Source organism: Xenopus laevis, chromosome 3L (assembly GCF_017654675.1).
Source record: "Xenopus laevis strain J_2021 chromosome 3L, Xenopus_laevis_v10.1, whole genome shotgun sequence".
Classification (NCBI taxonomy): Eukaryota; Metazoa; Chordata; class Amphibia; order Anura; family Pipidae; genus Xenopus; species Xenopus laevis.
Genome location: NC_054375.1, coordinates 33,812,015 through 33,838,124, shown reverse-complemented (window position 1 = coordinate 33,838,124; position 26,110 = coordinate 33,812,015). Strand labels below are relative to the sequence as shown.

The window sequence follows — 26,110 nt, the reverse complement described above, 5'->3', positions numbered from 1 at the left end:
GAAGTGACAAACACAATAACACCTCCCTTTTTCTCTTGAATAGCTACAGAGGAGTTAGATTGGGATGTGTTGGGTTTCCTTGGAGACACAGAGGATAGAGACACACAGAATCAGCAAATAAGCAGTTGCTGACTGAGATGTAAAACTTCATTATAGGGACCTGGGGCATTTTTTCTTGTCCTGCTGGAGGGGAAAACTTCAGAATGGGGAAAGTGTTTCCTTTGCTCCAACACTTGGGTGAAATAAAATGTATGTGATATTGGTAGAGCTGAGCTATTGGGTCCATAACTGCTTTTCAGACCCCAGCTCACTGTAAATGGGGATTATTTGGGATTTTCCTACACCCTAAAGGTGTGAAATCTGTTTCCCGGCAACTGGAAACACCAATATCAAGTGATCTGTTTTTTTCTTCTCTCTGTACTATTATGTGTATGCAGTGCCACTGGCATTTTAGGCAAAGAGAGATACACCCATGGAGTTAACACTCTTAAGTGCTGGTGCCGTATATACAGGGACGTGAGAAGGATGTGATAAGGCTATTGGCTTCCATGAACTTCCCCTTTAAAATTTCCTGTGGGTGCCCGTGAACTAAACTGAACTACCAACTCCGAAACAAAGATAATTGTTTAGAAAATTACTGCAAACATTTTCCTTATTACTCCATACATCGAAAAACTGGTTCAGAAAAATGCCTTTATTTATTCTGTAATCATCGGAATACTACATTTAAGAACAATACCTTACGATAAAAGGTTGTTTGTTTTTTTTTAAAGAGAATAATGACATTAATAAATATTGTTTTCAGGTTCTTACAACATTTTTAAAGACACGAAGGATGTAGCAACACATATACATATTTTTCGACATTCAGAGGGGACTCTGTGATTACCGACAGGACTTGATCCTTTATAAAGGCTGGGGGGGTTCCCCTGGCTAATTCTTTTCTCCTTTGTTTCCTCCCCTCTATTGCAGTGAATGGATAAACCCCTCCCCTACGCTGTCTCCCTATTGCTTACACTGCCAAAGAACTGCTAGTCCACAGCAGCACCAGCTCAACAGGATCCAACATGCTCTATGGATCAGGGGAGGGCAGTTCTACATGAAATGCTTTATGGATTATGGTATTAAGAAAATGTATCCACTAGGACCCAAAGGGAGTTTAAATGGCAAGTATTTTGTTTCCTGCTTGCAACCAGTTTTATATTCCTTACTGCTCTGAATGTGTTGGAAGTGTTTGAAAGAGTCACGGCACTATCTTCATACAATGCATTCTCCGTGCTGGATTTAGGGCTTTTGTAGTGGGATTTCAAAATAGTTTTACATTATAATGTTCCCTGTCTCTACCAACTATGGAATTTCACAGCAACAAAAGCCAAAGGGCCATCTGGCTGATCAAAGAACTTTAAGTTTTGCCAAACAGCCTCAATTATAGTTATGATTGCTGATTATTTCGATTCCTTTTGTTTTTTTATCATACCAGTGCATTCATTATTATTTGTGCATTGCACGTTACCATAACTGTGCTTTATTATTGGAAGGAACCTGTACTCCCAAGTGCATTCCACATATTCTTGTTGCCGGTGCATTTCTGGGAAGAAGAAATGACGTGGGCTTTCACATGACGTGGCAGTAGTAACACTCGTTAAGTGATATTTTAATTAGCTCTCTGTTGTATCGGAACAGATTGTGTTGTAGCAGCAATATTTACTTCTTTTGCCATAATTCCCATGAAAAATTCATTAGCTCTATTTCTAGTTCCCATTCATTGGCCTTGGACCACAAATAGTTTTTCGAGTCCCTGTGGGTGGTAGCTGAGGCTTTCAATCCACGTTTAACAATAGAAACAGATCCGTCACAGCTGTAAAGGGGCTGCAGTTATGCAAAGGGTGCGTTCGTAATAAAGGGAATTTCGTAGGCAGCTGTTGTCCCTGACGTGGCCTTGTTTAACCCTTTAGTGGCTATGTAACCAATTGTGCACAGCAATTTTCCTCCCTGTGTGTTTACGCATGCAGCATATGTTGCTTTCAGAGACAACAACCTTTCATCGGTGATATTATGCATGAAGGGGTTAAATATGATCATTATAGCCAATAAAAAGGCTTTACACTTTTGACTATAATCCAAGAACGCACTGATTTTACAATAACTAAAACAATATAGGCAAATGATAAACAGGAATCTGACGTGCATTGTAGCCTGATTATTCTACATTTGTGTTTTCTTCCTCAGCATCGGGTGATAATATGTTAATATTCCATTGCAGCTATGGCAATTGACATTGGTTGGTTTGCAGACTAAAAAATCATGTTTACTGAATATAATGGCACAGGGAAAAAAATAGTAAAGTCATTTCTACGGAGCAGCGTATATGTTTATTTAATAAAAATAAAAATCACATTGCACTAGAGTATAGAGAAATGTTTTTTCTAAGTGAAAGCAGAAGGTGATTGGATACGCTAAAATATATCCATAGCCAATGCAGTGCTGCATACAATTCAATGGCCGATATGAGCATGCTCCACCTTCATTTTCTTTCTGTTGCCAGCTAGATTTTACCATAGCTTCTTTCTCTGATGGAAAAGGATATTACAAAAGGATCTAACCGGAATTCTCTCTTTTAAGGATTAGTAGCTTTGTATTCAAAATGTGCTGAAAGGAGACGTCTTTCATCCGAGGGATTTCTGCAATGATTCAACCAGCAGGTTACCGTGTTTTCCAAGTGGGGATACTGCATCTCTTTCCTTTGTGGCTGCTTGTAAATCTGACACATGCACAGTTCCGTTACTCTATCCCCGAAGAACTGAACAGGGGAGAAATTGTTGGTAATATTGCTAAAGATCTTGGAACAGATGTGGCTAAACTAGTGGCAGCTAATCTCCAGGTACTTTCTGATTCTGATTCCCAATATTTCTCTATAAATGTAAACAATGGAGCCATATTGGTGAACGACAGAATAGACAGGGAGCTTCTCTGTGCACAGAGTGTTACTTGTATACTAAACCTGAAATTTACCATTGAGAATCCAGTAGAAGTGTATAGAATTGAAGTTGAAATATTAGACATCAATGACAATTCTCCAAGATTTCAGGGTGATGAGCTTACTTTAAAAATCAACGAGCTGGCCTCACCTGGTGCTAGATTTCTCATCCCTAATGCACAGGATCCTGATATAGGTTCTAATGCTTTGCAGGAGTATCACCTTAGCCCCAGCGAGAATTTCGCTTTAATTGTTAAAAAACGGACTGATGGTAGCAAATTTCCAGAGTTAATTCTAGAGAAGGCTCTAGACAGGGAGCAGACTGCTGTCCACCACCTGGTGCTGAAGGCAGAGGATGGTGGTGTTCCAAGTAGGTCTAGTACATTGGAGATAAATGTTATTGTCTTAGATGCCAATGATAATCATCCTGCATTCGATCACCCTTCCTATAATGTCCAGCTAAAGGAGAATGCTCCCAAAAACTCCCTAGTGATAAAACTTAACGCAACAGATTTAGATGAAGGCCCAAATGGCGAGATTGAATATTTTTTCAGCAGCCACAACTCTGACGCTTTGAGCAACATATTTCACCTTAATTCAGAAACTGGAGAAATCCGTGTTCTGGGTAATTTGGATTTTGAAGAGGTTTCTGTTTATGAAATTGATATTGAGGCTAGAGATAAAGGAAGCCCAATCATGGAGGAACATTGCAGTGTCATAGTCCATATTATTGATGTGAACGACAATATTCCTGAGATGACTATAAGTGCGTTTTCCAGTTCTGTTCCAGAGGATTCACCGGCTGGGACAGTGGTTGCAGTGATTACTATAAAAGACAAAGATCACGGGGATAACGGAAGGGTACAGTGTCAAGTAGACAAAAACATCCCGTTTACCGTAAGGGAGGACTTTGAGCACCAGTTTTCATTGATCACCAGTGATAACTTAGACCGTGAAAGTGTTTCTGAATATCACATTACAATAACTGCAAAAGACATGGGTAATCCCCCTCTTTCCACAGAGAAGGTTATATCCGTGGTGGTCTCTGACGTGAATGACAACACACCGCAATTTGTTGAACCAGTTTATGAGGTTTTTGTTGAAGAGAATAACAAAGCCGGAGAACTACTTTGCACTGTTTCAGCTTCTGATCCGGACTTGGACCATAACTCACGCCTGTCTTATACAATATTACAAAATCCCAAAGAGGATTATGCTGCTTCAACTCATATTTACATCAACTCTGAAAATGGCCAAGTCTACGTTAAGTTTCCTCTTGATTATGAAAGAATTAATTACTTTCAGTTTCAAATAGAAGTCTCTGATGCTGGTTCTCCACCTTTAAAAAATAAGACCGTTGTGCATGTTTTTGTTCTAGATCAGAATGACAATGCCCCTGTGGTTGTTTTCCCATTGGTTGGAGCTAATTCAGTAGCACATTGTAAGATACCACTCTTAACTGGGCCAAATGTTATGGTAAGCAAGATATCGGCAGTGGATTATGACTCTGGTCGGAATGCATGGCTTTCATACAACTTACTTGATGCCACAGATCCTACATTGTTTAGCGTTGTCCTACGAACTGGGGAAATAAAGACAAAACGTGCTATTCAGGTTATTGACCCAACAATTCATGAACTTCTTCTTTTAGTCAAAGACTCCGGAGAGCCGTGCTTATCCACCTCTGTTACAGTAATGATGACTCTAGAAGATAAAGATTTAGAAATTTCCCAAGGTGTTAAAGACCATTCCAAGAAAAGGAATATTTCTAGCTTAACTCTGTATCTGATTGTGTGTTTAATAGTCATTTCGGTCATTTCATTGATTGGTTTGGCTGCTCTTGGAATTAAAATCCACAAATGTGAGAACAAGAATTTACCTCTTTGCTGTCGGCAAAGTCAAAAGAAAACTGTGGTTGCGGGTACTAAACTGCACGGAACATTCCAGCTTCACCCAAGTCTCTGTAACACTATAATAGGGGTCAGAGTGGATTGTGCTGGAAATATCCCATCTAATCGGAGGGTCAGAACATGTTTCTCCCCAGTCTCAGATATCAGTGAGTTTATGTTTATGAGGCCACCTCATGTTACTACAAACTCCTCATCACCAGGGATACTGGTTCCAGATCCTAACTTCTCTATTGCTTCCAATGAGGTGAGCTCACAGAATTTGCCATTCCATGAAAGTAAGCTCAAGCGAGATAAATGTAGTAAAATTCTCTATATCATCCTTCATGGCATCTGTGAGCAATGTGGTCAGCATATTCACTGCCCATTCTATCATAACAGATCATTATACCATACAACTCAAACCATACTGTCCCCTTTACGGATCAAAAGCCTTTTGTTCGGTGTTGCGTTTCAGGTCTTCTCTGAAAAAGTCTTACTACAAACTTTAAAGATAAAGTACACTCTATTATTTTACTTTACTGGTGTATTTGTGGAAAATGCTGTGTTTTCTGGTATTTTTTATGAATTAATAACCATTTGTTTTAATATCTGAAACACACCAAATAGAGTTAACACTAGCATTATATATATTTTTTTTATGATAATGTTAATAATGTTTCTTTGGAAATTAAATTTTTGCACCCAAAAAATTCACACAGTTTGCTATAAAATGAATTATATATTTTTTTAAGCTGTAGACAGCTGCTCCAGGTTCTGAAATGTATGCGATTGTCACACAGTTCCCATAACATCAGTGGTGGACATGGCAGGCAACTTGTGGCCTTTTAAAACTTAGAGCAAGGGAAAAAAGTGGCGGCAAATCACTGAAATCTACTGTGTGTGCTATAAGGCTAGCAATTATATTTCATTTTATCCCTTGTGCCAGAAATATGACTACAGGTCGGGACCCTGAGCTTTCCAGACAACGGATCTTTTCATAATTTGGATCTCCATACCATAAAGGGATACTGTCAGTCATGGGAAAACATGTTTTTTTCAAAACTAATAAAGTTAATAGTTCTGCTCCAACACTTCTGCACTGAAATCCAATTCTTAAAAGAGCAAATAGATTTTTTTATATTCAATTTTGAAATCTGACATGGGGCTAGACATATTGTCAGTTTCCCAGCTGCCCCCAGTCATGTGACTTGTGCCTGCACTTAGGATGGAACTACTTTCTGTCAGGCTGTTATTTCTCCTACTTAATATAACTGAATCAGTCTCAGTGGGACCAGATCTCCCAGGGAGCTGCAATCTTGTGTTAGGGAGCTCCTATCTGGTTACCTTCCCATTGTTCTTTTGTTAGGCTGCTGGGGGGGGGGGGTGATATCACTCCAACTTGCAGTACAGCAGTAAAGAGACTGAAGTTTATCAGAGTACAAGTCACATGACTGTGGGCAGCTGAGAAACTGACAATATGTCTAGCCCCATGTCAGATTTCAAAATTAAATATAAAAAAATCTGTTTGCTCTTTTGAAAAATGGATTTCAGTTCAGAATTCTTCTGGAGCAGCACTATTAAAGGGGACCCGTCACCCAAAAGAAATATTCAAAATCCTATTTTATCACATTAGTCAAGCAAAATGAACTTTATTTACACTATATAAATTATTTGATTCTTGTTTCCTTCAGTCTGGGAATTCAAAATTATAGCAAGCAGGAAGGAGCCATTTTGTGGACACTGTTATTAAGGCAAGCATTATATCATCTCAGAATCTTGTTTGTGCACCAGAATGTGGGACCTGATGTCTATTCCCATGCCCTGGCTACACAATTAAACGGTGAAGAGAATGGGGGAATGTGGGGAGAGCAGTGACATCTAGGAAGTGCTGAATGGAAAGTGAAAGTAATTGTCTGCCCCACCTCTATGCCATTGGCATAGAGGAGAGGCAGACAATATTTGATTGACAGCTGAGATTTTTAAATGAGCTTACAACTGTTATGAATGCTTTAATAAAAAATAGAAATTGTATTTCATATTTAATTTAAAAAGGCCTTTTATTATACAGATTTTTGTGTCTGGGTGACATGTCCACTTTAACTGAAAAAAACATGTTTTCCCATGACAGTATACCTTTAAGTCTACTAGAAAATCATTTAAACATTAAATTAACCAAATAGGCTGGGTTTGCTTTCAATAAGAATTAATTATATCTTAGTTTGGATCAAGTACAATGTACTGTTTTATTATTACAGAGAAAAAGGAAATAATTTTTAAACATCTGGATTATTTGGATAAAATGGAGTCTATGGGAGACAGCCTTCCTGTAATTCTAGATAACGGGATTCTGGATAATGGGATTCTGGATAGTGGATCCCAAACTGTTGCATTAAATTGAAATCTTTGATTAAAAAATCAAGTTCCCCTTGTTGATATTTATAGTGAATTTTATAGCTCTAATACACAAGAGCTACAAAAGCCATGATGATACTTTGCCTGTTTTTTGAATTCGGCACAAGTATAAATTATGTAGAATCCTTTAAGGGCCAGATTTATCAAAGGTCGAGGTGAATTTTCGAATAAAAAAAAAATTAGAATTTCAAGCTATTTTTTGTGTACTTCGATTAGTCCAAATTTTTTGTGTACTTCGATTAGTCCAAATTAAAAAATGTAAATATCTAAATTTATCATGGTCGAATTCGACTTGGCCATTCACCATCTAAAACCTGCCGAATTGCTGTTTCAGCCTATGGGGGGCCTCCTAGAACTTTGGACTTTGAAAAATCGAATTCGATCGATTGCGCTATTAATTCGATTCGAACGATTCTAATTTGGCCGAATACAGACCTATTTGATCGAAAACCGACCTATTCGACCCAAAAAAAACTTTGACTTAATTTCGGTTGGTCTTTTTGAATTCGAAATTTCAAAGTTTTTTCAATTTGAAATTCGACCCTTGATAAATATGCCCCTATGTTGATGGGAAGCGGTGGCATAACTATATATATTACCGGGCTCCCTCAGCAAATTATTTTTCAGGCCCCTGAAGTGGTGTGAAATGGGCGGGCTGACCTGATTTTCAAGATAATCTTTTTACAGTAATTGATTATACACCTGTTCATTTTACACACAAAGCTGACAATTCCTGAAATGCCTGAACTAAATAAGAGACCCTCTTGATTAATGACTATTAAATATTACCAACTGATTGTACAAAAGGTTTGCTGGATTCTCTTTACTGATATTAAAGAGCCACTAGGCCACAGATTTCTATTTCCCTATGGATTTGCATAAAGGAATTATTAAAAGCTTAAAGTATAATTAGTTTTCATTTGTTTTGGTTAACCAAGAATCTGTGATTAACAGCTCAGCTTGTAGTTTTAGCTTTGCCGGAATAAAAATGTCAATTTCCCCACTGCACATACATTTTATGTATAAAAGCTCCGGTTTCTTTAGAAGTACAAATGACAAATTTACACCGTAATTTACAGTTATTTCGCACACCCTTGGATTTTGTCCATTCAAAAACAACAGGAGAAAAACACCAGTGTAAAAACTTGCAAAGGAAAAAGTTAAATTAGTAATATTAGGTAAAGACATGTTGCTAATTATGTTTGTTTCTATGCAAGTTTTCTACAAACAGCTGTGCCGGCCCTAAAACCATTGTAACCATTTTCCACGGCCAATAGCTCTTGAAAAAGTACTACTGAAAATGATATTTCTGTGCCAAAAATGATATTTCTTTTTATATTACAGTGGTGGTTCATCTTTAAGTTAACTTTTTGTATGTTATAGAATTACTAATTGTAAACATCTTTTCAATTGACTTTCATTTTTTATGGCTTTGGAAATATTTGTGTCTTCTTCTGACCCCATCAAATGGGGGTCACTGAGCACATCTAAAAACAAATACTCTCTAAGGCTACACGTGTATTGTTATTGCTACTTTTTTTTACTCATCTTACTCATCTTTCTATTCAAGTCCTCTCCTATTCACATTCCAGTTTCTAATATAAATCAATGCACAGTTGCTAGGCTAATTTTGACCCTAGCAACCAGATTGCTAAAATTGCAAACTGGAGAGCTAAATAACTTAAAGGGATCCTGTCATGGGAAAGCATGTTTTTTTCAAAACACATCAGTTAATAGTGCTGCTCCAGCAAAACTCTGCACTGAAATTCCTTTCTCAAAAGAGCAAACAGATTTTTTTTATATTCAATTTGGAAATCTGACATGGGGCTAGACATATTGTCAGTTCCCCAGCTGCCCCAGTCATGTGACTTGTGTCAGCACTTTAGGATGGAACTACTTTCTGGCAGGCTGATAATTATCTTACTTAATGTAACTGAATCAGTCTCAGTGGGACTTGGTTTTTACTATAAAGTGCTGTTCTTAGATCTACCAGGAAGCTGTTATCTTGTGTCAGGGAGCTGTTATCTGGTTACCGTTTCATTGTTCTGTTGTTAGGCTGCTGGGTGGGGTGAAAGGGAGGTGGTGATATCACTCCAACTTGCAGTACAGCAGTAAAGAATGACTGAAGTTTATTAGAGCAAAAGTCACATGACTGTGGGCAGCTGGGAAACTGACAATATATCTAGCTCCATGTCAGATTTCAGAATTAAATATAACAAAATCTGTTTGCTTTTTTGAAAAATGGATTTTGGTGCAAAATTCTGCTGGAGCAGCACTAGTTACTGATGTGTTTTGAGAAAAACATGTTTTGCCATGACTGTATCCCTTTAAAAACTAGGGATGCACAGAATCCAGGATTCGGTTCTGGATTCAGCCAGGATTCGGCCTTTTTCAGCAGGATTTGGATTCGGCTAAATTCTTGTGCCTGGCCGAACCAAATCGGAATCCTAATTTGCATATGTAAATCAGGGGGCGGTAGGGAAATCACGTGACTTTTCATCACAAAAGATTTTTTTCCACTTTTTCCTTTCCTACCCTAATTTGCATATGTAAATTAGGATTCGGTTCGGTATTCGGCCGAATCTTTCACCATGGATTCGGGGATGTGGCCAAATTCCAAATAGTGGATTTGGTGCATTCCTATTAAAAAACGGCAAATAATAAAATAAATTTACAAATTGTCTCGGAATGTCACCCTCTCATACATAAAAATAATTCAAAGGTGGGAAACCCCTTTAATATGCTCAGTTCTGTCAGTGGCAGGCTTTATTTACAGTATGTTCATGACAACCTTGGAGATCAGAATTGTTTTTATTTCTATTACTGCTCTGCCATTTTCATAGTATAAATAGTATTTTGAAGGGCAATAAAATAAATTCCCACTAGTGATGGGCGAATTAATTCGCCAGGAGTGAATTTGCGGCGAATTTGCTGAATAAATTCGCAAAACGGCCGCAAAAATTCCAAAAAACGGACGCCGGTGTCAAAAACGAGACGCCGACGCGAATTTTTCACCCATCACTAATTCTCACTTGAATATATTCTTTATTCAGCAAAATGAAAATAGTGCACTTTATAATAAAAATAAAGGCGAGTACCTTAAGAAATAAAGTAGTCGTCAGAAATATTAAGGTTTCAGCAAAATCAGAACTGTTTTCTTTTAGATCAAGATCATTGCTTTCAGAACACGTCACTCTCGACAAGGGAATCTTGTTTGTGAACAAGTACAAACCCAAGTCATCATGAGCAGCCATAAAAAACGATATGAATGTCTTATTTTATCATTTGATTTCATGTAGATAACATTCCATTTTTTTGTATGATGCATTCATAATAAAGCATTTCCATTTTACTTTTCTTCGTGTCAAATTCAAGTGTGAATCATTAACCCTTTCATTATAATGTTCTGATCTGTTGATGGTAGATTAGTTTGCGTTTGTAGCATAACAAGCATAAATGTAAGTGATATAACATAAATATATTTATAAATGTGCAGGAAACACCGGTGTAGCATGGGACACTACTGTGGTAAGACCAAAGGACTCCTATAGGCATTCTGTACCTTCCTAAAAATCTGTGGCTGTTTAAGGGCTTTGGTTCTTGAAAGTTTTCCTAGGAAAAGGCTTTCAGTGTTAACAGCCATCATGAAACCATGACAAATCCAAACTTGCTAATTCTCTGGCAGTTCCAGGAGCAGATGTCACAGGGTGGGATAATAGTAGTAGGCTGAACACCAACAAAACTAGATGCCACCTGAAGCATAAATGACTTTTATTAAAAAAGGAACATTATTCCACATATGTATAGTCACCTTGCTTAAAAGAACGGTAACATTAAAAAATGAAAGTGTTTTAAAGTCATACAAATATAATGCAGTGTTGCCCTGCACTGGTAAAACTGGTGTGTTTGCTTCAGAGACACTACTATTGTTTATATAAATAAGCTGCTGTGTAGCAATGGGGCAGCCATTCAAAGGAGAAAAGGCTCAGGTTACACAGCAGATAGCAGATCTCTAAAACATAATGGCGTTATCTGTTATCCACTATTTGTCCTGTACTATATAGCCTTTTTTCCATTTCCGCCAGGTGATTGTTGGCTAGAAAACTGCAGGTGCACCACAAGCCGTCCCAGGCTTATATATTTAGAGGCAGCTAAAAATGATCATGGATGGAGATATTTTGGGGGCAAATTTATTAACCTCCGAAAATTCGCCAGCGACGGCTTCGCTCACATCGCAACACTTCGCCAGGCGTAGACAACGCTAATTCACGAAAATCCGAAGTTTCATACAGGGTGCCGAACGCTAGCAAAGTTGTGCTAGCGTTACTGCGCCAAGCAAAGCGAAGTTGTGCTAGCGTTGCCTTCTTTGCATACGGCGGGAAGTTAAAGTTGAATGGACGTATATGTTGCAGCAAATACATTAAATTACATCAGCCCGGGAAACCTTAATAAAATAAAATAAAGTTGTTATATTGCCCGACACATGAGCCCAGTGTATAGTTTATGCGCCATATGTTAGGAAATGTAGGGGGGAAGCAGGTTACCCCCCAAAAAAAGTCCTATCTACTCTATTGCACTTCGCCTGGTCTGAGGTGGCGAAGGCAAGTCTGGTGCAAGAGGTAACGATCAGTAAAATCTGCATCTTAGTGAATTTGCGTAGTTATGTCCATTCGCCAGAGCGCAAATTTGCAAGGCGTTAGTTAGCAAAGTACCACTAGAGTCTATCTCTTTCGCTAGCGAAGGTACACCAGCGCCTGTTAGTAAATCGGCGAAGTACCGAAATGACGGCACACTGGCAAATTTTCGCCAGCATTAGTCATTTCGCCCTTTGGTAATTTGCCCCTTTGAATTCTTGATAAGTAAATGATGGAAATTACCAGCTACATTACTGTTTTGATGCATGAAGGTCAGTTGCTACTAAACAAGCTTTACCCAGTTACCAGTGGGCTTGGAATGAGATTTCTATGGACTACGTAGAACATAAACCTACTCCCGAAAAGTACAACAGCATCATATTTCAGATCACCTGGTGACCCCCTGCAAGTGTCCATATATATCCTTGGCCAATCGAATTTTAAGTTTTAACTTAAATTTAACAGCCCGCTAACATTCAAGACACATGCAAGAGGAGTATTTAACTAAAAATTATAAAACTGGCCAAACAAAGGATTCACCGATAGTGGTCAAACCTAAAGACATAAGCTAGGCCTAACCTACTTTAGGTATAGGTTAATGTTTCAATTGTTTTCAAGTATAATGGTAAGTGAATCTTGCCCAGGTTGCTTTGTTTCCAGTGGTTTAATGTAATTAAGGTTTATAGCAACTCATAGCAGTTACTAGACCTGGGCAAACGTGCTGACTTTTACTACATGACTGCTCACTTACTGTAACTTTTACTTTTAGCAAAGGATTCAACTCTAAATGTATATTTTTTAACTGAAGGTGAGAAACTATTCATCCAATGGCCATTATGCAACTGCATGATGTAAGTAACTCTTCTGTGAGTTTCATCCCTTTTGTTGGGGGAATGGGTGCCAGTGGTTTTATACAGACTCACACATCCATACATACGGCAGTGTTGGGATGGGCCGTTTTACAGATTTCCACCATTCTGTCTCACTATCTGGACTTGTATGGCCAGGGGGCCCTATAGACATTAATGATGAGATGATAGTGAAGCTTGTGGCATACAAATATGTTTTGCCACAAAACAAAGGGTTTCAGAAAACCTTATATTTGCAGTAGTGGGAGCAAACACGCAGGGAGCTAGGCCATGAACCCACAAGTAGAGTGCATAGTGTGTCCACTAGAAGAGTGCATAGTGTGCCCACAGTAACTGCCTGTTTTTACAATCCCCTAGCTTTCTCCAATGAAGGTATGTACCAACAATCAACTCTATGGGGCAAATTCCCTAACCTGCAAAAATTTGCCAGTGATGGCTTCGCACACATCGCTACACTTTGCCAGATGAAAATTCGCTCAGACAACGCTAATTTACTAAAATGGAAAGTTGTATCCAGGGCGCCAAACGCTGGCGAATTTTCTCTAGCGTTACGTCAGCAATCAAAGCGAAGATGCACTAGCATTCAATTATGCCTAGCGCAACTTCGTTTGAGGTCTTTGCTCAGGCTAATTTGCATATGGCAGGAAATTATAAAGTTTAATGGACGTATATGTTGCAGCAAATACATTACATTACACAAGTCCAGGGAACCTTAATAAAGAGAATATAGTTATTATAATGCCCTACACATGAGCCATCTGTATAGTTTATGTTCCATATGTTAGAAAATGTATGGGGGAACCCAGTTACCCAAAAAACATAGTTAAGGACTTTTGCAGGCTATCACTCTGAAAAAAGGAAAAGACGCCAACATTTTTTGGGGAAAAACTTCCACTAAAAATTGAGGAAGTCCTATGCACCTCCATTGCATTTGGCCTGGTCTTAGCTGGCGAAGGCAAGTCTGGTGAGTAAAAGGTAACTTTCAGTAAAATCCGCATCTTAGTGAATTTGCGGAGTTACGTCCATTCACCAGAGCAAAAATTGTCCTGGAGTTAGAGTGCGAAGCAACTCTAGCGTCTATCTGCTTCACTAGCAAAGTGACGCCTGCGCCTGTTAGTAAATCGGCAAAGTAATGAAATGACGTCACGCTGACGAATCATCGCCAACGCTAGTCACTTTGCCCTTTAGTAAATGTGCCCCTATATATGTTTGGTGTGCTGTTCTGTGTGTTCCACTGCACACTGAAGTCATTCATAAAAGATAGTTGTGCCCGTACACAGGGGCAATCCTGGCCCCTTCGCCGCCTGAGGCAGCAGCAGTTGCTGCTGCCCCCCCTCCCCCAGAAATTCACTCTTAAAGTACCAGGAGCAGCATTTTTGCTGCCCCTGGTACCTAGTGGGGCACTGCCGCCTCAGGCGACAGCCTCAACTCCCTCATTGGCGAAGCACCCCTGCCCGTACATATTGCTAGCACTTGTGAGTACTTTTGGGGAGTGACTAAGCACCATCCATTCCTGCTTTAATGAGTAGTGCAGGCATTAATTCTTGTGGTCCCTGGAATTATTGACAGCCTTGATATGGTGGTAGTTTCAGGGTTCCACTAGAAGGATACATCAATAAGTGCTACTGATTTGCGCCAGTTTAATTGTGCAGTTATTAATTCTAGGTACATTCAGACCCAGATTTCTTAAGGTGGCCATACACTGAGAGATTTGCTTGTTTGGCAATGTCACCTTGAGGTGGGCAATATCGGGCTGATCCGATCGTGGGCCCTAGGGCCCAACGATCAGATCCTAACGAATAGTAATGGGCGGTCGGATCGTCGGATCGCATCAACGAATAGATGCGGCCGCGGCCGGGATTTTTCGTCCCATCCGATCGAGATCTGGCCGACTTTCGGCCAGCTCTCAATCGTGGAAGCCCGTCGGGGGGCCCCATACACAAGCCAATAAGCTGCCGACACGGTCTGACGCCAGCTTTTATCGGCCCGTGTATGGCCACCTTAAATCGGGTGCCCCTAGGCCCTTGTTCTTGCTACTATTCCTTGCGTGCTGCTGATTTAAAGGGGTCTGTGTCCCCATTGCTCTTGAAAAAAAGAGAATGTGGCTGGTTGGCATGGTGCCCCTAAAATTTGGCCACCCTAGGCCCGGGCCTTCTCACAAATCCAGGCCTAGGTGCATTGCAAATGCATGGTGGACTGTTAATAAGCAACACATTATGGATTTATTTGACAATGGCACAGGGCAAGTGCAAAAGAATCAAAGTGCGCAAAATTGTGTCTCTTAGGTTCCATGCACTAACCTGTGCTCTGCACTTTACTCCAGATTATAAAACTGGGCAAGATGCAGAGCGACGTGCAGTCAGGGGCAAGTAGGGTTGCCACCTGGCCGGTAAAAATTATGCTTGATGCTAATGTTACTAATAGCAAAAAATGTCAAGAATATAGGAAGGCCGGTATTTTTTTCCAGAAAAGGTGGCAACCCTAGGGGCAAAGCAGCCATAAGTGCAGGGCTTGCATAGCACCTTGCAAAGACTGAGCATAAGGAGACAACCAACAAGGAAGGTGCACATTGCAAAAAACATGGACCTTTGCCCCCTGCCCTGTACTTCATGAATGGGTCCCCTAGAGAAGAAAAAAGAGTAAAAGGACTTCATAGTGTCACCTATCGCTGTAATATTTTGCCCAGGAGCATGATAAGTTAAACTGAACATTATCTAAGCGTATCTATAAAAGCATATACATCCAATGTTACATTTCGATCGAGTGACCTTCAGAAAGGTTCCAATGGAGACCAAATGTCACATTAGTGTATGTGCTCTCATATCACAGTTCCAGGTGTTGCTGGTTATCGTGTGAATTATATATATTTATACAGAAAACCAATGCTTACAATGCTGTTTTTGTAGCTGGATTAAATGCAGTGTTATGTAACATAACATCCCTCTTAGTATATACTGTGCCTGTGCATACAGCTATGTAATAAGATTCTAGCATTTGCTTTATTTTATCATTTTCCGTGGGAATTTATTTGGGTAAAATATCGCTCTGATTGGCAGCTTTTGACACGAACTGGGAACACGGAAGCGTCTGACTAATAATGTTGTTACTTGTGTTCCTAGACTGAATTCCCACGCTTCCATATCAGCAGTTTCTCTAGTGTGTGGGTATATTATAAAAACCTAACTCTGCTCTACAAATTTAGAAGACAATTTACAAAGCGGGCCAACTATATGTTTATCAGAGTCGGACTCAGGCCCAGATTTGTGTAAAGGCCACCAAGGCCCGGGCCTAGGACGGCAGGATTTTAGGGGGCGGCATACTGCCCAACCACACCCACGTTGGTTCAGAAACACTGGGGATGCGAAGGAGATACGATCGTTTTATAAAGGGAAACTGTCATGGGAAAACATGTTTTTTTCAAAATGCATCAGTTAATAGTGCTGCTCCAGCAGAATTCTGCACTGAAATCCATTTCTCAAAAGAGCAAACACATTTTTTTATATTCAATTTTGAAATCTGACATGGGGCTAGACATATTGTCAGTTTCCCAGCTTCCCCAGTCATGTGACTTGTGCCAGCACTTTAGGATGGAATTACTTTCTGGCAGGCTATTTCTCCTATTTAATGAAACTGAATCAGTCTCAGTGGGACTTGGCTTTTACTATTGAGTGTTGTTCTTACATCTACCAGGTAGCTGTTATCTTGTGTTAGGGAGCTGTTATCTGGTTACCTTCCCATTGTTCTTTTGTTTGGCTGCTGGGGGGGAAGGGAGGGGGTGATATCAGTCCAACTTGCAGTACAGCAGTAAAGAGTGACTGAAGTTTATCAGAGCACAAGTCACATGACTGGGGGCAGCTGGGAAATTGACAATATGTCTAGCCCCATATCAAAATCAAATACAACAAAATCTGTTTGCTCTTTTGAAAAATGGATTTCAGTGTAGAATTCTGCCGGAGCAGCACTATTAACTGACGCATGTTGAAAAAAACATGTTTTCCCATGACAGTATCCCTTTAAACTTCCCGTGTGCCAATCCCCATTTCTCTGCACGAATAAAGGGGAGGGTACGGGGGTGACAAATGACAGCAAGCCTAGAGGCACCCGATATGTAAATCCGCCCCTGTTCAGACTGGGCTGGCGGGACACACTGTATGTGTGGGGGTCCCTGTGGTAGAAGCCCAGGTGGGCCTCTGACCCTTCAGTCCAACGCTTATGTTTATTGAAAAACACTGACATTTTGTCACACAGAGTCAGGGACATCAAACCTTAGAAATTATGTTTTTCTTAGAACTGATGGTTTGATTAAAGTTAGACAACTTTTATCATTTTTAATTTATAGATTCCAAATTTCAGTTTCAAAGGAAAAAAAAGAAAGACATATTATTCCAGTACAAGTTCCGAATTACGGAAAGGCTGTCTCCCATAGACTCCATTATAATCAAATAATCCAAATTATGGAAGGACCCATTACCCGGAAAACCCCAGGTCCCGAGCATTCTGGATAATAGGTCCCATACCTGTACATAGACTGCCATTCTAATGTGACCTCAGCAGAATGGAGAGGGAGACTTGAAAGGCAGAATAGGAAAGAAATGAGTAACCCACAAAAAAAGTAAAACATTAATTTCAGCCCTCAGCCGAGCTTTGGTTAGGCAGGGCAACGAAACTCAGGGTAAAATAGAGCAGTAATTGTTCTAGGCGGGGGCTACCTCGGGTGGTGCGGAATGGTGTGGGTTCCAGTCTAGGTGTTTCAAAGCCAGTTATATTCCCATAGACACTACCAATTGATGCCTAAATGCTTCAGTAATTTATGATGTGATTGGGCAGATTTAATACCCATATTTAACCAGCCGTTGCATTGATCGTTAAGCTATAGATCTCATAGGGGCAGATTCCCTAAAGGACGAAGTGACTAACACTAGCGAAAGTTCACCAGCGTGACGTCATTTTGTAACTAGACTGATTCTCTAACGGGCGCAGGCGTCACTTCGCTAGCAAAAGAGATAGACGCTAGCATTGCTTCGCACTCTAACGCCAGCCGAATTTTTTTGGATAACCGGGTTCCCCCCTACATTTCCTAACATATGGCACATAAACTATACAGTGGGCTCATGTGCAGGGCATTATAACAACTTTATTTTATTTTATTAAGGTTCCCTGGGCTTGTGTAGTGTAATGTATTTGCTGCAACATATACGTCCATTCAACTTTCACTTCCCACCGTATGCAAATTAGTCAACACTAGTGCAACTTCGTTTTGCTTGCCGAAGTAATGCTAGCCTAACTTCGTCAGCGTTCAGTGCCCTGGACGCAACTTCGCATTTTAGTGAATTAGCGTTGTCCTGGGCGAATTTTTTCATTTTATAGCTGCTTTCATGGCAGTGGCCTGTGTATGGGGCCCTGCGATGGGCCTATGCAACTGATATATGACCTAAAATCAGACAGACGTCGATCAGGCAGGCTTGAAAATCTTGTCAGGGGGAAGACAGTATCAATGGCCGAAAAAAAATTCCCCTCATGGTGGGCATATTGGAGCAAGATCCGCTCCTTTAGTGACCTCACCAAAAAAAAGCAGATATTTCAACGCATAGCCACTTTAAGACTGATGGCACACGAGGAGATCACCCATTCTTTATGAAAGGAGTACAATGTGAAAATGAAAGTTTTGGGTGGAAAAATCACCATGTTTTTACTCATCGTGCAAAAAATGCCCCAAAATTCCTGTGTAATAACAAGCACATACAGAATTGTTTTTGGTATACCACACCCAATTTGCAGTTATACTATTTCCCCATCATTTGTGTTAGAATGGCATCAGGGTGCAGCATTAATAACACCATTAGCATCTAATTCACTTGAGGCGGGAACCCTGCAATTACTGGCAGGTCCAAACGTCTCCTGCTCCAATGCACGTAATGCAAGTACTGTTTTCTGGTGCTATTAGTAATTATTTTATTTTTTTATGTATAGGGACAGAATATTATAAAACAATGTCATAGAAATAGGTCTTGGAAATCTTGTGCATGCTGGAGGCATACAAATCTCTTGGTGGGCCACCATGGACCTCCAATCGGACAGTTCTGCCATATATAAGATCCCCAAAACCTCGATTACACCATTATAACACTTGCCTCTCTGCATGCTAGCCAGTTAAAAGAACATCAGAAAATTAATGGTATCAATTAAATGAAATTAAAGTATAGGCTGTATCAATAAATACATACTGCCATATTCTGTATATATGTGTGTGTGTTTGCATTGAACTTTCATTCATTCAGGCATTTAAAGATGTTGCCAGCAAAGTGGTAAAGAGTTGACTACCAACCAGAATCAGCCTTGTTAGAGATGATCAGTGTAGCACAGTGTTTCTGATCAGCATGTGGGAAGCCATTGAACAGGCGTCAAACAAAAACACATTTGGGGGCCATCGAATTAAAATACTTTGAATACCGAATTTCATCGAATTTGGCCATTGAACGTTTTTAGTGTACGATCGAACGATTGTACTTCGATGTGTAAAGACTTAGAAAAATGGTCTACAAGGTATAGACAGTACTTCGAATATTTGAACGATTTTTACTTCGAATTGAATTTGAAGTAAATTCGAAGTCTTAGTATCCTATTCGATGGTCGAAGTATCCAAAAAATGACTTCAAATTTTGAATTTTTTTACTTTGAAAATTCCCTCGAATTCACTTAGACCCTTGATAAATCTGCCCCTTATAATCAGTAGAACACAAATGTTGACAGAGGCTCTACCTCCTTTTATTTCCAAAACTGAAATCATTTTGGAAAGTATCTATATCACCAACTGGTAACAATGGCAGATTAGTGTTCTGTAAACATTGCTTGTACATACCTCCATGTATGTCACTTCATATACTTTCACATCCTTTTTCATTCTCTGCCTTATGAATATTTTTCTCCCCATCAGTCCTACTTCCTTCGTTATTTTGTCCATCTTTTTGATCTTTTGTTTTTAAGACAAGACATTCCTGATAAATAGGGATCCCTTTTACTAATGAGAATTCTGCAGGAAATCACATCCAATCACAAGTCGCATCCAATCACAAGTCACATCCAATCACAAGTCACATCCAATCACAAGTCACATTCAATCACAAGTCACATCCAATCACAAGTCACATCCAATCACAAGTCACATCCAATCACAAGTCACATCCAATTGATCAGCAAGCCACTAAGAGAATAGTCTGGGATGGTGAAAAGAATTCAGGATGAATAGCCTGTATGTTACAAACCTTACCGTGGTTAAAGGGGATCTATTGCAAAAATGAAAATGTAATATAAGCATCATCTTGCTGAAATAAGAAACTTTCTGAATATATTCAGTTATGAATTCTGTACCGTTTATGAAATAATAAAGTTATACTTCACTATCTCGCTCTATGCAACCTGTCTCTCTTCATTCTGTCTTCATGCAGTAGGTGGAATCAGTTTTTGACTGAAAGTTAGGTCTAATACATTCTATGGGGGGGGTTGCAACTTTAACCTAGGTGCTCACACTTTAAAAATAAACGGCTTTGATGGAAATCCTGTTTCTCTGCGTGCAGGGTGTTTGCCAGAGTCTGTTATTCTGTTACCTTTTGTTTGTGCTGGAGTTGGTTATTTGAGTTATTCTGCTAAGAAAGGGAGCCCCCCCCCCAAAAGATGTATTAGACCTACCTGTCAATCAAAGTCTGATCCAGACCTCAGCATGAAGAGACAGGTGGTGGAGAATGAGATACTGAAGAGTAACTTGATTATTTCTTAAACTGTACAGAATTTTTAATTGGCTGTATTTAGAAAGTTTCTTATTTCAGTGAGATGAAGCTTATATTAAATAAATTTTCATTTTTGAGATAGATCCCCTTTAAGCTGAATTACTTGTCTATTTAAATGAAGTTTGTTTTTCTAATTATACAAGAGAGAAGTTTTAAAAATCTCACAGTAGTGGGGCACAGACAATATAATAAATGGACACTTTTCTCTGTATATGATAGAGAATGGGAGTTGCCCACTGGACCTGGTTATACCACACTTCTTAAACTGCTAGATCAGATTCCCAGTCTGGCCAGTGGTTAGAAATAACAGTTTAGGATAACACTGCAATAACACCTTTGTAAAAAGCAGGATGAAATATGCATTCATCTCTTAATACCTTGCCATTAGCGCTCCATTTCTCTTCTGTGATTTATTTTCCATTTATTAAAATGCTCACATTATATATATATATATATATATATGAAATATGTTGTGCTAAAATGCCTTTGTGCTTTATAGAGGGAGAAACGCAATTAATGTCATTGTTTTGTTCAGCAGGCACAGGCTAATGTGGACTGGCATTTCTCACAAGCTCAGAAACCTGGGACCAGCGGGTAAGTAAATGTTTACTTGTTTTAAACAGACTTTCTCCACATACATTATTCAGAAAGCTCAGAATTAAAGGAAGGACATCTACTATAAACTCCAATTTACCCAAAGCTCATTTTTAAGAATTGTTTAGGCATAAAATAACCCCAATAGGATTGTTAAACCACATAATGGATTCATGTAGTTCCCGTCAAATACAAGGTACTGTTTTATTATTAGGATATGGTCACGCAGGCTGAAGGCTTTGGCTGTTGTCAGCCTGCATATTTTTGCAGGCTGAGAGGAGCAGATCTGCTCGGTGCCCCTGCTCTATTGTTCAGCCTGTGTGCTCTCAGGGAGAGTTGCGCTCAGGGAGGCGAATGGTAGCGAAGTTGCGTTAGCGTTAATTCGTCAAGCAAAACGAAGTTACGCTAGCGATGCCTAATTTGCATACGGCGCCAAGTTAAAGTATAATGGACGTATATGTAGCACCAAATACATTACACAAGCCTGGGAAAGCTTCATAAAATAAAATAGAGTTGTTATTTTGCCCTATACATGTGGCCACTGTATAGTTTAGGTGCTATATGTTAGGAAATGTATGGGGGAAAGAGGGTACCCCCAAAAATTTAACAATCTTTTTCAGCCTATCACCCTTAAAAAAGGAATAGACGCCAGCGTTTTTTGGGACTTAGAAAAAATGTAGCCCTATCTACTCTATTGCACTTAGCCTGGTCTGAGGTGGCGAAGGCAAGTCTGGCGCAAGAGGTAACGTTCAGTAAAATGCGCAAGTTAGTGAATTATCGTAGTTACGTCCCATTTGCCATAGCGCAACTTCGCCTGGAGTAAGGGTGCGAAGTAGCGCTAGAGTAGGTCCACTTCGCTAGCGAATTTACGCCAGCGCCCGTTAGTGAATTGGTGAAGTTACGAAATGACGTCACGCTGGCGAATGACGTCATTTAGTGAATCTGTAAAAAATAATAAGTGAATCTGCCCCAAAGTATAGTGATCTAAATTACATGAATATCTATTCTCCAGAAAACCTCAGGTCCCAAGCATTCAGAATACTACTTGTAAAAGAATAAGATACTCTAACTTGCAACCCATTCTAATAAAGTAGCATGCCCCGAGCGCTATCACGTTAAGTTAGGCATAACAGATTTGCCTCCCACATGTATTAATATGCAAATATGGACTGCGAGATATGAGCGCTGAATTATTTCTCCTTTATTTTTACATTACTGTGATTCTTCAGAACCCAGCCTACTGAAGAAGCTGGAGTTTGGCCAAACAACCCAGTCGAAACAGAAAGACTTCAAGCAATGATCTTGGCTTCTGCAACAGGTCAGTTTGTAAATGGTTTCCCATCAGTCCATGTTTCCTGAGGACCTTGGTCCCCGGGCAAAAGTGTCCCTGGGCAAAATCACACCTGTAGCTATTGGCTCGAGAGTGTCCCTGGTTTTTGGCTCATTCACCCTATGATTCCACTGTCAGGAGCTGCTTTTGTGTTCACAGCAACATCAATGTGACAGCAGCCACAAGATATAAGTTTCTCACATCCAGTATTTATATATATGTATATATATTATATATATTCTCGTTCTTTTTAAAAGGAACTTTATAGCTGTGATGTCGAGTGGGTGTGATCAAAGGGAAGTGGTCAAAATTCAAACATAGCCTAAATAAAAATCAGCACAGCGTGCTATACCCACAGGACTTTTATTAGCGTCCCTGGATTTCACTTTAAAGGGGAACTATAGCGAAGATGAAAATGTAATATATGCTTCATCATACTGAACTATGAAACTTTTTAAATACAATCAAGTAAATAGTCTGCATCCTTTCTGAAATAATCAAGTTTATGTTCACTGTCCTTCTCAGCATCTGTTTCTTTTCATTCTCTCTACATGCAGCAGTTGGGTGTCAGATAGTCATTGACAGTTAGATCCAATATATCTTATAGTGGGGGACTTCATTCCCTAGCAGATTAATTAGAGCTCACTCAAAAAACTGATTCCAGTACAAACAAAATCAAATCTGCCTTTTAAACAAATCCTGCATGTAGAGAGACATGATGTCTGGTGCTTGTTATAGAGTGAGCTCTAGATCTTCTAGGCAAAAGGAGCCACCCTATAAGATATATTGGATCTAACTGTCAATGAATATCTGACACCCAACTCCTGCATGAAGGCAGAATGAAGAGAAACAGATGCTGAGGGATAGTGAAGAAAAACTTGATTATTTCAGAAAATAATTTTTAACTGATTATATTTAGAAAACTTTTTATTTCAGCATGCAGAAGCTTGTTTTAAAATTTTATTTTCACGATAGTTCCCCCTTTAAGAATTTGGTAACTGTAGTCATTTCTTATTCTACGGATTACTATTTTCTGCTTTTAAAAGATGTCTTCACATATAGAGCTCTGTAGTTTATGGGTCTTTAACAGGAACACAAGATTCTGCAATTCCAATCCCGTATGCATTCCAATCACATGTACAATCAGAGATCTGTGACAGAATGCAGAAGCAGATTTATGTATCTATCCCTAATTCCTGTTTTACAGAAGCAGCAGAAAGTTCCAATTTGGGAGGAGGAACAGGTACCATGGGATTAGGATCTTGTTATGGACCACAATTCACCCTACAGCATGTGCCAGACTATAGGCAGAACATATACATTCCAGGAACTGCAACACTGGCTAATGCTGCTGTGAAACAAGAGGGAAAAGCTTCTGCGCCTTCAGGAAACAAGAAAAAAACTGCTAAAAAAGAGAAAAAATCCTGACTTTGTTGAACATTTTTCCCCATCTGGCAGAACCCTCAGAGCATATCACCCCAGCCAATATCATTTGGTGAATGTCATCTTTGCAAAGAAAGTAATACTGACACACTAAGGTGAATGTTAATATCCACATATTTAGTTGTAGATTTATGCTAATAATTCTAATTGTACAAAGTCTTATTATTTTTTACGGCAGTTTCACAACTGTTACAATATGAAGTTATCAAATAGCTGCTAATGAGTTATTCTTTCCTAAGGGCAGAGACACATTCTGCGATTTGGGGAGATTAGTCGCCCGGCGACAAATCTCCGCTTCTTCGGGGCGACTGATCTCCCGAACTGCCTTCCCGTCGGCTAGAATGAAAATCGCCGGCGGGGTGGCACTCGGAGCTCTTCATTTTCCATAGTGGCCCAAAGTTGCCTCACAAGGAAACTTCGGGCGACTTCGGAAAATGAAGCACTCTGAGTGCCATACCTCCGGCGATTTTCATTCTAGCCAACGAGAAGGCAGTTCAGTGAGATTAGTCGCTCCGAAGAAGAGGAGATTTGTCGCTAGGCGACTAATCTCCCCGAATCGCAGCGTGTGTCTCTGCCTTTAACATTTTTATAATTTGGATATTCTTCTGATTCTAAACCAAACGGCCCTTATTTACTTGCATAGGTGCAAGTCTGCACCCGTAACACAGAACAACCAATTAGTAGCAAGCTTTGATCCACAAAATGAATGACCTTATTGGTTGCTATGGATTACTCGTTTGCAAATAACGGCCAATGTGTTCCAAGTAAAAACAATATATATACAGGTTTATGGCACTGCTAGCTGTGAACTACTTTATAGTTCTGCGTTCTTTATATAAAAAATGAGTGTACAGACTTTTTAGAAAACTGCAGGATTTATTTTATTGTCAAGCGGTACTGTGGATATAGTTATAAAGGACAAGTAATATATACACCCATATGGGTCCTTTACTTCTTGCTGCCTTGTGTGTTGTCTGTTATAAAGAAAAAGCAAAAAAAAAGCATTTTTGCATGATCAGTTTTCTACACCCTAAGACTAAAACCCAGTACCCAGCCTACTGTGGCACATGGACAATTATAGATCTTATATGTTTCTACATACAAAGCATGAGAATGAGAAAGTGAATCAGACATTAGCAGGTATGTTACTTGCCTTTCAAGAAGAGCACACATTATCCAGTAAAAATAACGGCCATAAAACATTTTAGCAGGGGTGTAACAATAAGGGTGAACATTCACTGAGGCTTCTGGTGAGCTCACTATTGTAGGGGAGGACCTGGGTGGACTTAATTGACAATGGTTTCCCCTAGTTGATGCAAATCTGCTGGGAGGCTTGGGGCCTTTAAATGATTTAAAGATGAGCGATACACTTTCTTTCTTCTGTAGTATGGAAATGACATAACATTCTAAGATATATTATGGAAAAAAATATATTGTTAAGGACTACAAGCCTCAGTGCACCTTTAGGAAGGAGGGTGTCTCGCTGGCGTTGCCTCTAAACCCAGAGAAAAGCCTCTTTATAAAGCCTTTAAAGGAGAATTCAACCCGTAACATAAAAAACCCTAACCCCCTACCCTTGCCAGACCCCCCTCCCTCCTTCCCTCCAGCCTACCTGGTACGCAGGGCAAATACCCCTAACTTTTTACTAACCCCTCGGTGCAGATTCTGTCCTCGGGATTTCACGGCCGTCATCTTCTTTTCTTCGTTAAACTTCGGAAGCAGACCGTCGTTTTCGGGGCATGCGCAGTTGGAGTAATATTCCAATATTCTTATATTCCAAAAACGACAGTCTGCTTCCGAAGTTTAATGAAGAAAAGAAGAAGAGGACAGAATCTGCACCGAGGAGTAAGTAAAAAGTTAGGGGCATTTGCCCTGGGTACCAGGTAGGCTAGGGGGAGAGGAAGGAGGGGGGTTTACGTAGGGTAGGGGCTAGGGTTTTTTTATGATACGGGTTGAATTCTCCTTTAAAATCTCCTCCAAAAACTAAAAAGCAATCAATAGTTAGCTATGACTGGTGTACCGCGAATAATGAGCAAACATCATAGAAAAGAACAACTGAAGTTAGAAGGAATTCAATAAAAGCAGGTGGGGAACATTTCTATAAAAAAAACATATTTTATGAGACACAAATAAACTAACAGAAATCTATAGATTTTTATTTATATGCAGCATTAAATT

The 26,110-nt window shown here is 39.6% G+C and overlaps 1 protein-coding gene across 2 annotated transcripts; it reads left to right on the top strand.

Moving 5' to 3' along the window:
• The first annotated feature begins 1,034 nt into the window (after positions 1–1,034).
• Positions 1,035–24,239, top strand: pcdhgc4.L (protocadherin gamma subfamily C, 4 L homeolog). Of its 2 annotated transcripts, none has more exons than XM_041586137.1 (4): positions 1,035–5,131; positions 21,104–21,159; positions 22,389–22,477; positions 23,697–24,239. In XM_041586137.1, the coding sequence occupies exons 1-4, from the start codon at positions 2,687–2,689 to the stop codon at positions 23,915–23,917; spliced, it is 2,811 nt and encodes a 936-aa protein (XP_041442071.1). In that variant the 5' UTR covers positions 1,035–2,686; the 3' UTR covers positions 23,918–24,239. The 2 variants fall into 2 exon arrangements, with proteins under 2 accessions (XP_041442071.1, XP_018107575.1); XM_018252086.2 differs by having other exon boundaries at positions 21,101–21,159.
• Positions 24,240–26,110: the final 1,871 nt, after the last annotated feature.